The sequence below is a fragment of the Theropithecus gelada genome, chromosome 7b (assembly GCF_003255815.1).
Source record: "Theropithecus gelada isolate Dixy chromosome 7b, Tgel_1.0, whole genome shotgun sequence".
NCBI classification, from domain to species: Eukaryota; Metazoa; Chordata; class Mammalia; order Primates; family Cercopithecidae; genus Theropithecus; species Theropithecus gelada.
Genome location: NC_037675.1, coordinates 72367160 through 72380070, shown reverse-complemented (window position 1 = coordinate 72380070; position 12911 = coordinate 72367160). Strand labels below are relative to the sequence as shown.

General features: G+C 33.3%; 1 protein-coding gene across 2 annotated transcripts in view; it reads right to left on the bottom strand.

The window, feature by feature from the left end:
- Window positions 1–12911, bottom strand: part of PCNX1 (pecanex 1) — a 205880-nt gene that overhangs the window by 116790 nt on the left and 76179 nt on the right. Inside the window, exons 7-8 of one of the 2 annotated variants that reach the window (XM_025391999.1) lie at window positions 11661–11793; window positions 4690–4874 (exon numbers count right to left, since the gene is read on the bottom strand). The exons of the other annotated variant lie outside the window; for it this stretch is intronic. Of the exons in view, the coding sequence (XP_025247784.1) occupies window positions 4690–4874; window positions 11661–11793 (318 nt within the window). The remainder of the gene's footprint in view (window positions 1–4689; window positions 4875–11660; window positions 11794–12911) is intronic. 2 annotated transcript variants of the gene reach the window in all.

Genomic DNA, 12911 nt, shown 5'->3' with positions numbered 1-12911 from the left:
GCGCCTATAATCCCAGCTACTCGGGAGGCTGAGGCAGCAGAATCTCTTGAACCCAGGAGGCAGAGGTTGCAGTGAGCCAAGATTGCACCATTGCACTCCAGCCTGGGCAACAAAGTGAGACTCTGTCTCAAAAAAAAGAAAAAAAAAAAAAAACAAGGAACAGCTAATAACATGAGTAAATGTTCAGACTGCTAAATGAAAAAAGCGAGATACAAAACTCCAACAGTAGCACAAAAGTCACATAACATGATCCTAACTCTACTTTTTTAAGTGCATATAAACATGTACATTTAAAAAGACTAGAAGGAATAAATTACAAAATACTAATAGTGGATATCTCCGAGTGATGAGATTGTAGATGACTTAATTTTCTTCATGGTATTTTCCAGAATCTGTCAACTTGTATTTCTGTTGTAAGGATGGAAAAGCACATTCTAATTTTACCAAAACAAAGTAGAATATAGCCCTTAAACTTTTTAATACTTCTTCCTTGGAAACATAATGAAGTATTTTTATTGTTTTGGTCAAAATAAACATTTTACTTTCATTCCTCAAAAAGGATCAAAGAATAGAATTTAGTATTTTTTTTTGTACTCAAAACAATAATAAAGGACAAAATCAAGGTTGCTGCAAGAGGATGTAACTTTTTTGTTCAGATGAATGAAAATCATCTACCATAACATAAGGAACTGACGTATAAACTCTAAGATCCTTTACAGTCCTCTGACTCTGTGTTAATAGTAACAAGGAAAAGTATTAATAGCCCAAAATGCTACAGAGTAGTGTATACAATCTTTTTTAAAACACCAAGACTAACTCTAATAAAAGTGACTAAAAGTATTGTAGATTCATCTGAGTCTCTGTTTTTTTAAAGTAAAAAATTTTAAAGCTTCCAAATTATATTTCTGCTACGAACTGCTTAATAGGAAGAGCAATGTTGCCAGGTTTCCTTCAATAATTCTCCTATAGCCAACTACATTTTCAAGTTAAGAAGCTCTAGAATAAAGCAGATTACCTCAAAGAATACCTCCTTTGTCAATCCTTATCCAGTAATAAAACAAAAGAAAACCTAAGGAAAATCAATTCAAGCATCAAAAACTCAGATACATTAAGAAAGTCTTACCCAGAGAAATACTACTCATGATATATATGTGCTTTGTAATTACGTCTTGATAAATATAAAACTCTCCTGTCCTCATGTCTTGTCAACATTGTAACAGTAATTTTTAAATTTTTCACATAAAGACAAAATAATAACTTCATATACACTTTCAAAGCATTTCCTCACCCCGACCACTAATTTCATACACAGAAAAAAACCACAGGCAATGTTTCCTGTTCTATCTGATCTCATCTAGAACATTTTGTTTGAGATGTTGTGTTGCACATTAAGAGTGTAACTACCAGCTATATTGGCAAGTTTCATCATTGCATCAACTTATTAGTCTTAATTTATAAGAGAAAACTAGGATTAGTAACTGAGAAGTAATTGCCAAACTCTATAGAAAAGATTAGTAGATATAAAATGGAACTATAAGGCTACCTGAGTTCAGAGTCTCTTGTGTGACTTAATCTGGGCATTACTAAGTCACAGCTTGTTTTATTTAGTTAGAATTTTTGTGTTTAATTCAAAAAACAGTAAAAAAAAATCAGTAACAAATAGCAATTCCAATAAAAGACCAATCAGAAGAAAATTAACCCTTAATATGTGGTCTTTAAAATAAAGAGCAACATATTACATTGAAGAATTTGAGAAATTCTGATAGAACTATCATTTTCAAAGATGTTAACTTCCAAAACTCATCCAACACTTCAGTCATTTAAACCCAATTTTTTTTTAATTAGGTTCACATGGAAATGAAAGCTATAAATAAGAAAGAAAACCATCTAAGGTTTTCCTTTTCCCTTTTTTTTTTTTTTTTGAGACAGGGTCTCACTCTGTCACCCAGGCTGGAATGCAGTGGTGCAATCTTGGTTCACTGCAACCTCCACCTCCCAAGTTCAAGCAATTCTCGTGACTTAGCCTTTTGAGTTACTGGGATTACAGGTATGTACCACTATGCCTGGCTATTTTTTGTATTTTTAGTAGAGATGGGGTTTCACCATATTGGCCAGGCTGCTCTAGAACTCCTGACCTCAAGTGATCTGCCCGTCTTGGCCTCCCAAAGTGCTAGGAGTACAGGTGTGAGCCACTGAGCCCAGCCTAAGTTTTTCCTTTTAAATTATGCCACTTATAATTCAAATTGTAAAATTAATCATGATTAATTTTGCTTGCTGAATACAGATGATACAAGTACTTTTCCCTCTGCTTAATAAGCTACTAATAAAATCCTTGTAATACTATTTTCAGTGAATTTTTCCATGATGTCTAATGTTTCCTGGTAACCTCAAAAAGGCAGAGAAATAAGGATTCTCAGGGTTTAGTACAGGAAATGGGTATGGTTACCTATTGTGACACCACAAAATAAAGAGGTAGAAAACACAGTTTAGGAAAACTATCTAGGTTTAGAATTAAACAATGCCTGATTCAGAGTTTTTTTCTTTAATCCAAAACGGTATACGTACATGTACATACACAAACATATGTACTCAAACATGTATTAGTGCATATGCATGTACGTTTTATATAAACAAATTATGCATATGCATATACTTTCACATGTAAAAACTGGTTAAAATTTTTTAATAGAAGCAGCTAAATTTGGAAGCCAACTTTAACATATTTGAGTATAAAGTACCCAATTCATTCACGTATTTTCATTTACATAATTCACTGCTAATTAAAATCATGTAGAAAATTAAACCACACAACAAAAATATTCTAGCTTCTCTACCAATTCCTTTAAGTTCAGTTGCAGTTCATTTTCAGAATCTTTTTTGGCCAACTTTATAGGCTTTGGAACAGGTATACACACTCCATTGATTGTTCTGTGCTAATTATTACTAAGCATTCAATTTGGTACCATCCAAATACGACAGAGCAAGACCTAGTTTAAGGTGGCAGTTAACAGAAAAGATAAAACCCAAATTTCAAGAGAATATCCTGAATATCCACCAGCAGATGCTAAAGTCATCTCCAACCAGAAGAGGTTTTTTCAAATCTTCAGAACTGGAAAGGCAGTTCCTCATAAATATTTTCAATAATTGGCATGTGGATTTAGAATGAGACTTTATCATTAAAGCTTGCTTAGCAAATTTTTTGAGCAAACTAAGAATTCTTATGGTGGAAAATAATCTACTGTTTAATTTTATGCTTGATCTGATAAAAGTCTAAAACTCTGAAAGGGATTAAAATGAAGCCTTTTATTTTAGCCAATCTACCACTATAAAGCCAATGAACAATGAGATGGTGACTGTAATTTTATATTCACAGATTCACAAATCCTTTGGGTTAAGCAAAGAGAAAGAGCAATATAAAGTAATTATATAACTGAATATATTTGCAACTAAAGAAGTATTGCTTACAACTAAAACAAGTAGCTAAATTGGAGTCTACCTCATTCTCCCCCAAGCAGCCTCCTTATAAATTTTCTTGCCTCTACAAATCACAAACTCAAAAGCAACAGCATTCCAAATTTAAAATGTTTTATTGCTTTCTCATTTTATTTAGAAATCACCATACATTCTAATGTTATAAATATCTTAGTTTACCATTTTCAAGTGTCTGTGAGATCAGCTGAAGATGACACTTTTCATCAATATGCATACATACTTATTAATACCTCTCTACAACTCAGCATTTTTACAAAATAGAAAAAGAGTTAATAAATAGGTAGCATATAAAGTTTTATGAAATCCTAATTTGGGCAACTTATACCTCATATCCTTCTAGTTGAAACAGTAACTTTATAAGTAAAAAGCAATTATAACATGAATAAACAAAATCACAATGAGTAAATGCTTTCAGGTGAATATTTCTGAATAACTAGATTTTATTTACTTAAACCATTACTAACCTGTATTCTGAGAACAAGAAAGCTAGATTACACAGAGACACAGAAACCAAAGTAATATAAAGTATCATCCTTAAATAATGCATAACACAGACATTTGAGTAGATATGTATCACTGATGTTTAACGATACCACACCTCTGAGAATTAATTATTCAATAATTTATATGTTTATAGATATATTGACAAGAACAAGAAATAAGCTTTATAAAGTTATTATGTGACATTAGTACGGAGCCATGTTGTCCTCAGAGTACTGTATTTTGAATTAAAATAAATCCTACTACAGATGACGAACATAGTGTGAAAAATAGAATATCTTAAAGAAAGATTCTATAGTGGCAGACAATTAGAAAGCACTTTTCCCTTTCCTAAAGCACATTCAAAATATTCAAAGAAATTAAAGTTTAGTAAGAAACTTTTTTTAAAAAGTCAACGTTTTCTCCTATATAGTACAAATGCCTGGGAAAAACAGAATTGAGTGTGAACATAATTAACACTTTAACTACCTATTAAAAATGGACATGACCAAAAGAAAATGTAGAATAAGAGTAGAGAGAAACATAAAGGAAAAAGCAAAAGTCACATTTTCCTAACACACAGGGCAAATCCTATATAAAAAGCACTCCTATGCATAGTTCCAAAATGAAGCTATCTCAAAAAAGAACTGTAATCGTTACCCATCATCTGCTGCATTAAAGTTTTTGTATCATCAAGATTACATAAGGCCTGCATACCAAGTTCATCGTGCAAACTGCTACCGCCTACAGCAGATGCATTGTCATGTGATGCTTCTAAGTGGACACTCCCATTTCTCACCAGCAAGGAGGCACTAGCACTGAGCACTGCAGCCTGGGAAGGGGGGCGGGACTGGACTTTGACCTGGGCTGTGGACTGCTGGCCTTGCTGACCATCTTGAAGGCTAGGAAAAAACATGGATTGGGGAGACATTACAGGGAAGAAAAGAGAAAACAATACCTAGATTGAAGTCAATATAGAAAACTGATTTCAAAAAGGCACTTTTTCTCAACATAACCTAAGAGCGAGCCAACAAACTTTGTAAAATACACAGATTACACTGCCAACTTAAATCTTCTGGTCCTTATAAATTTGATTTGAAGTGACAAATGCAGTCAACATTAAATGTACATGTAAATTGGTTAATCTGCAACTTTTTCCCACCACAAGCCAACTAAATTCTACTGTAAGGAAAAAGAAAGCAGCAAAAAAGAATCATAAGTACTTTCAATATATGTGTGCTGCAGCTGGTCCCCGATGGATAAGCCCTATATTTCAGCTAAATATGCACTTTCATTTATAGCCCTGTAATAACTCTAGAATTGTTCTTTCAAATATTCTGAGCTCTCAAACTCACAATAAAACAAGTTTGTATGCACTTGAAAACCAAATAATCTTTATCAAATGCAACTAAAATAACAATCTTGAATGAAAAAAAATCATAAACTAGTGCAAGAAAACCAGAAAAGCTGACTCAACCAAGTGAAATACAAATGGCCATGGGATACAGTCAGAAGTAGAATTAATATAAAGTGTTATCTATAAAAAGCTTACATCTTTCTGAAATAAGGCGTGCTTTATATACAAGGTAGTAGTTACATTCCCATAACAAATTTTGTTATTTCCTCTTCCAAACCATATTCCAGTCTCATTTACATGGATCCATCATTTGGAAAATCTTTAAAATAATTGGGAAACTAGTAATTTCTCAAAGGAAATTAGGCCTAAGTTTGATAAAATTTTTAAATACTTGGTATTTTGAGATTAAAATTTACTTATTAGAAATTTTAATAAAAAATTATCTAAATTAAGAGACTACATTAACTCATTTTATACTTTCATATTTTTATTTATGATACTATGAATTTTAATGTTCTTAGTATAATATTTAGTCAAATTTAAACTGACAAAACTCATGAAAAAATGTTTTGAGTATAATTATTATTCTCTACATGATGTTCAATGCAACTCTGCAATCTACCAATTGAAGTTTACCTTTAACAATCCCAGACTCTGCAACTAAAATTATTAGACCTCTAGAATGAATAAAAGAATCCTACTTAGGATGGACTTATTCAGTTGCTTTATCATTTTTCATGAGTATCAACATCTCTCTAATTCTTTGAATTCGATGTAATTGTTTCTCTGGTACACATAAAACAAACTCATGTATTGCGGAATGACCAAGAAATAAAAGGCTATGTTGAAATATATATATATATATATAAAGCCTGTGGTTATGATAATAGACTATATTCTGGAACTACGCTGTCTGATACAGTAGCCTGTGACTATCCAAATTAATTAAAATTTTAGTTCCTTGGTCTTGCTAATATTTCAAATGCTCAGTAACTACATAACATACCTAGTGCTACCAGAGCTAATAGCTACCAAAGCAGGCAGTAGCAAGTACTTAGTGTCTACCATATAGAACAGAACAGATCATAGAATATTTCCATCGTCCCAGGAAGTCCTATTAACCTGCAGTACTTCATTTCACCAATGGAAAGCACACATTCTAGGCAGAGGATAGGAATGCACACAACATATGAAAAAACTAAGTTTACAAAATGTGGAGTTGTCAGTCCTTACTGGCACTATTTTTTAAGCCATAATGATAAAAGTATTTAATAATTTCTTCAGACTGGAATATTTGTAGAATAGAAATAAATCAACAGATAATCTTGGGAACTAATATAATCAGGTAAGTTTTTTATCTTCCATACACATATAATTTATGTTACTCTTCCTCAGAACCTATCTAAACTTATCCACAAACCTTACCAAAAAGGACAAATTTCACAAGGAAGAAAATACTGAGAAAAAAATATTTTAGTAGTAAATATTACAAGTTAGAAGTAAATCTAGATGAATTTTATCTACTCTTCATCCCCTGGATAATGCTCAGAGGTTTATCATTGCTATTAAAAAAAATGTTTTCATAGTTCAGGTACCATGTGTCCCTTCAGGTTCAGAAGACACAGAATTTTACAAAATAGGTACTCAACAAATTTTCCCATCAATTTTTTCACTTGACATCATAAGCCAAGTTGCCATATGGCAGTTGGACGTATTTTGGCATGAAGTATTTGAGTATATGCTCATCTTCAACACAGAGATGCACAATGTATACCCAATATACAAAAAGGTTTTTAAGATATTAGACAATGCATAAAAATCAACTCCAGAATTAAAAATAAATAAATAAAATCAGACAAATCCATGTTATTAGAAACATCAGGTTTTTTACTATCAATTTAGATAATTTTTATTAAATTAATTTAGATAATTTTTATTAAAATTTCTAATAAATTTTAATCTCAAAATACCAAATATTTAAAAACTTTATCAAACTTAGGCCTAATATCCTTTGAGAAATTACTACTTTCCCAATTATTTTAAAGATTTTCTAAAATGATGGATCCATGTAAATGAGACTGGAATATGGCTTGGAAGAGAAAATAACAAATAAATGTTGATGTCTCTTGAATTCCTATTGTTATAATCCTTTAACAGAAATAAAAAAGTCCACAATTTTCACATAACTTGTTAGAAAACATATTCCTGGAGGGCTGCACTTTATCCTAAACTAATAATGGTACAAATAAATCTTTTTTTACACTTCTATGTCAAAACTACCAGTTGGAGTAAGGGTAGCAACTATTTTATAACACTGCAAAAGAAAAGGCAGAAGTTTAGGTCTAAAACTATCAGCTATCACTAGCACCACTGACATGCAATCTTAATTGTTAACATTTCTACTATGAATGACTGAAAAATAGTTGGTCTTCGTCTTTCCTTCTTTTGTATCACTTAATTGGCACTTGACACATTCTGCTTATACTGCTAGTTACCTTTCTATGTGTCTCTCCAACTAAAATGTAAAGTCTAAGAGTATGATTACATAATTCTTATATATCTCTATATTCTAGAAAAACCCAGATGACTGTTTTGTATAAAGTACAAAAAAATATATTTGGTGGATTCATTTCTGAGCACCACAAAGGGGCCCCTATGAATTCCTAATCATGAATTCTTAGTTATTACTATGACCTTATTTTATTACAGATTTTTAAATTTTATATTAAAAAAATAAATTTAAGAATACACTAAAGCGTTTTTCCCCTTCCCCGAAATGCACTGATGATTTCATTCCATTCCAGCCCATTAACTAGAATTAAAAAGACACACATTTAGGATAAATGCAGAACTCTTAATATTTGAATTATAAATATTTTAAATATTTGTCTTTTTTAGGCCTACTAACTGGGAAGAATTAGCAAAGGCCAACAAAACATACCTATAAAGCAAACAATTTTTTCAAATAAAACTTTAAAAAATAATTCTGAAACAGTATATTTTTATAAGCATTATAAAATAAATTCAAATTCTCTTTGTAAGAAAACTGATAATTCACTCCCAATCCTTGGGGACATATATTTTACCAAGTTGCCTTTTGGATGGTCACTTACTTATTCACTAAAGTTTAAAATAAATTAGTATATTTACTAGTATTTACATATCACTTGCAATGAAAGTGTTGCCATATCTATTCCATTTCTTTTTGACAATTTTTCCAAATTTTAAATGACCATATCATCCTATATTTATTTAAAGATGAGATTACTATTCTGTAACTCACACTGACGAATAACACAATATTCTTTACCTGAATTTTTTTACAGTTACAAAAGATGAATAAATTGGTGTTTCTCCCTAATTCCCCATAGATAAATGTTATTGTACTTTACCCATGATGAAGTCAGCTTATTTAAGATATATGTAACCTTGGTACTAGGAATATCCTGGAACCTCAACAAAAACTACAAGCTGATTACTAGACAACTACTTTTCAAAAACTATAATGTGAACCCTTGAAAAATAAGTAGTAGGGGCTGGGTGCGGTGGCTCATGCCTGTAATCCCAGCACTTTGGGAGGCCAAGGCGGGGGGTGGATCACGAGGTCAGGAGCTCAAGACCAGCCTGGCCAGCATGGTGAAACCCCATCTCTGCTAAAAATACAAAAAATTATCTGGGCATGGTGGCAGGCACCTGTAATCCCAGCTACTCAGGAGGCTGTGGCAGGAAAATGGCTTGAACCCAGGAGGCAGAGGTTGCAGTGAGCCGAGATTGTGCCACTGCACTCTGGCCTAGAGGACTGAGCAAGACTCCGTCTTAAAAAAAAAAAAAAAAAAAAAAAGGTAGTACACAACATCCTCATTTGAATGGTAATGTATTTCAAACCCTAGAAAAACACAGGAAAGTTGTAGGTGACTGGTTGGAGTTAGAACACAGCTCTTTAATATTCCACCTGGTAGAGGACAAAAAACTAATTTGTCTGCATATGTTGCTAAGTGGTATCCAGCAGGCTCATTAGTGGCAAAGAATGAAATAATTTTTAAAAACTGAAAAGCAAAAGTTAAAAAAAAAGTTTAAGATATATAAACATGGAGTAAGAAAGCAAAAAAGTTGCCTTTGGCAAGTATTATTCAAGGGGCAAAAAGAAGAGGTTAGAAACAAAATAGAAAAAGTAAACTAAAATGCTGAGCTCTTTCTGCATGTTGAGATTATGCCCCAAATCCATCAGCAGAAAGAAAAGTTACTTCAGGCAGGAAAAGGCAAGGTAGAGAGGAAAAAGAACAGGAACGCTCACAAAAAGCAAAGGGCTCAGAAAAGGTTTCTAGAACAAGCGTTTCTTTTAAATTGATTGTCTTCTCATTTTTATATTTTAAATATTGGTTTAATTAATCCACATTACTTTTTATAGAATTTTGACTTATTGAAGAATTAATTAGGAACATGATCTATGAAAGACGAAGTTTTGTTTTGTTTTGTTTTTGAGATGGAGTCTCCCTCTGTCACCCAGGCCGGAGTACAGTGGCATGATCTTGGCTCATTGCAACCTCCAATTCCTGGGTTCAGGCAATTCTCCTGCATCAGCCTCCCTGAGTAGCTGGGACTACAGGCGCGCACCACCACACCCAGCTAATTCTTTTTTTTTTTTTTTGGGGGGGTAGAGACAAGGTTTCACTATGTTGGCTGGTCTCAAACTCTTGACCTCAGGTGATCTGCCCGCCTCCGCCTCCCAAAGTTCTGGGATTAGCGTGAGCCAGAGCGCCCAGACTTTTTATTTTTATTTTTTAATTTAAAGGAGCTTTAATTGAGTAATGAACAATTTGTGAACTGGGCAGCCCCCAGAATCACAGCACATTCAGAGATATTCCAGGGGTGCCTCATTAAACACAAAGTTCTTGACTGTAATGTAAAATCTAGGAAAACAAGCAAGTCTTAAATCTCAGGGGAGTATGAAATAAAATATTTTAAAGAAACCAGGATTTTGCTTGTTTCAAGAACAAGGTTTTAACAAGAGGAGTTTATCTGTTCCAACCTACCATGTACTTAATAGCAGTTATTTCATTAAAATGCTCTTCCTTTTGAATTTGAAATTAAAATGTAGCTGGAAAATAATTTGTAAAATGGTACTTTTGGGACACAGAGGCTAATAAAAGTATTTTGTATAATATATGCACTGCTTAAGTAAGCATATGTAAAGTATTTATATCCATTTTTGGGGCAGAACACAGTGGCTCACGCCTGTAATTCCAGCACTTTGCGAGGCCAAGGCAGGTGGATTACTTGAGGTCAGGAGTTCAAGACCAGCCTGGCCAACATGGCAAAACCCTGTCTCTACAATAATACAAAAATTAGCCAGGCATGGTGGTATGCGCCTGTAATCCCAGCTACTTGGGAGGCTGAGCCAAGAGAATCACTTGAACTTGGATGGCGGTGGTTGCAGTGAGCCAAGATCATGCCACTGCACTCCTACCTGGGCAATAGAACGTCCCCCGCCCCCCCCAAAAAAGTATTTATATCTGTTTTTGTATTCTTAAAATAAATTAAAGCCCAAGTCTTTTGGATAGATTTTTATATTTCTAATTCAGGGGATGGATTCATCAGATTTGATGGAATTAAGAATAAAGTAGTTACTAGAATTTTAAAGAAAAATTATCCATAATGTTACGAATGGATGTTTTCTTAGGACTACTGGAAAAAGTTATGATGTTTTTGTTTACTATACTATAGAGCTTGAAAAATTTAATAAAGATATACATATAAATATATATCTCTCTCCAACTGACCACACTTCACATAAATTATATATGTTAGTTCTGTCATTTACCAGATCCTGGTGATTATAAAAGGCACCAAGTTTAGGCAATATAAAATAAAATATATCATATTTTAGTGAAATAAAACAAACTGGCTTATCAAGTTTAAGTGAATTATTTGTTATTCCTCAACAAGCTCACCACTCAGTTTGTATTTGTTCATATTATATTAAATAATGTCAAAATATTGGGGAAAATGTTGCATTATTATTAATTCGAAGTGAGAGAAAAAAAAAGGAAAGCTGACTAAGACCTACTATATACATCCTATAACTGCCCTCAAGTGATTCTGCAACTTAAAATTGACTAAACCAATCTGATCATTGTGCAACATAAAGCATGCATAATGCAACAGGCTCATGGTCACATGCAGAAAAAGCCGAAAAGGGCTTAAATGTATAGGAAAGAAACAGAAAGGAAAAGAAAAACAAAGCTCTTCAAATGCTTTCTTGGGACTGGCGGAACAGATTAGAAGGGCTGTTACATGCATGCTCAACTTGGTGGAATTGAAAATACCATACCTTAGGGGTGATCCGATGAGCAATGTAGGAGGGGTAGGGTTACTCCCTGCATTGTGCCGGCGCCGTACTGCCTGGCGCCTAAATGTGCTGCGTTCGCGGCGAAATGACACTGCCTCCTCGCTGGCTTGTGCTGCTGCATCAAGACAGACTTAGGTCAAACAGGAGCCTAGGTCAAAGATGTAAATAGCAGCTGAGCCTGGCTTTCCCTTGACTTCCCACCCTCATGGGTAAAGTAAACTTGTCTAATTAATCCAAACTGTTTTCACATGTATACTGTCAATCTGTCCTATCAGGCAATACACAAAAAGTATCTGTCATTTATTTAAAGATAATTGTTTCTTTAAAAATAATGTTTTTGACTTATTATCTAGCCTTGCCATCTTCTCTTCAACCTCAATTTCCTATTTTTAAGATCTCTGTTGTTTTAAATCTTTTCCTGAAAGTTTCATTTATTTTGGTCCCATATTCCTCTACCGCCCCGTTAATTAAGTCAACCTTAAAAGCACAGTATTGATTAGTTTCCACTAATGGGAATAGGGCATTAGTTTCTTACATTCATGAGTATTGTAAAAACAGCAAAGACAGTACATTTCACTGCTGATGACAAAGAGTAAGGCAGTAAGTTTATCTCACAGTACCCTGTGCCATAATTTTGGCAGCATTAAATGAAACCTCTGGTTGTGAAGTTGCAAAACCAGTGTGTTAATTCAACAGAGCATGAATATATCTTACTATAAAGGTACTTCATTACCATCAAACTTTATTCAACGCCATGCCCCTGGCTCTGGTCCTCTCAACTTTAGGAAGCAAATATCAGCAAATTGGCAAGCACAGGAACTCATAGCTTAATCTAACAAGCTTGTACTTTATTGTTTGTACCTTTTTAGTTTGTACTAAAGCCAAGCATACAACAAGAGAACATCACAACAATGGCTTAGAAAACTACACAGATCTTACAAAACCACACCGATCAACTGATTTAGGTTTCTAAAGCAAAATGTAAAATGATTTTCACCCATTTAAATATAAAACAAAACAACTGTGTGATCTAAATAATTTGGGAATCATTTTGCTTTTGAGAAAGGGCATTTTGATGCTAAATATGAACAAAAACACAAGTTAGCACAGAAACATTCTTTTCAAACATGAAATTTCCTTTAAATTCCTTTACTTGTGGGGTAAAAGTCCATGTATACAAAAATTATATATGGTCTATGAGAACAAAAGATGCTGATTAAATCCGGTCATCTA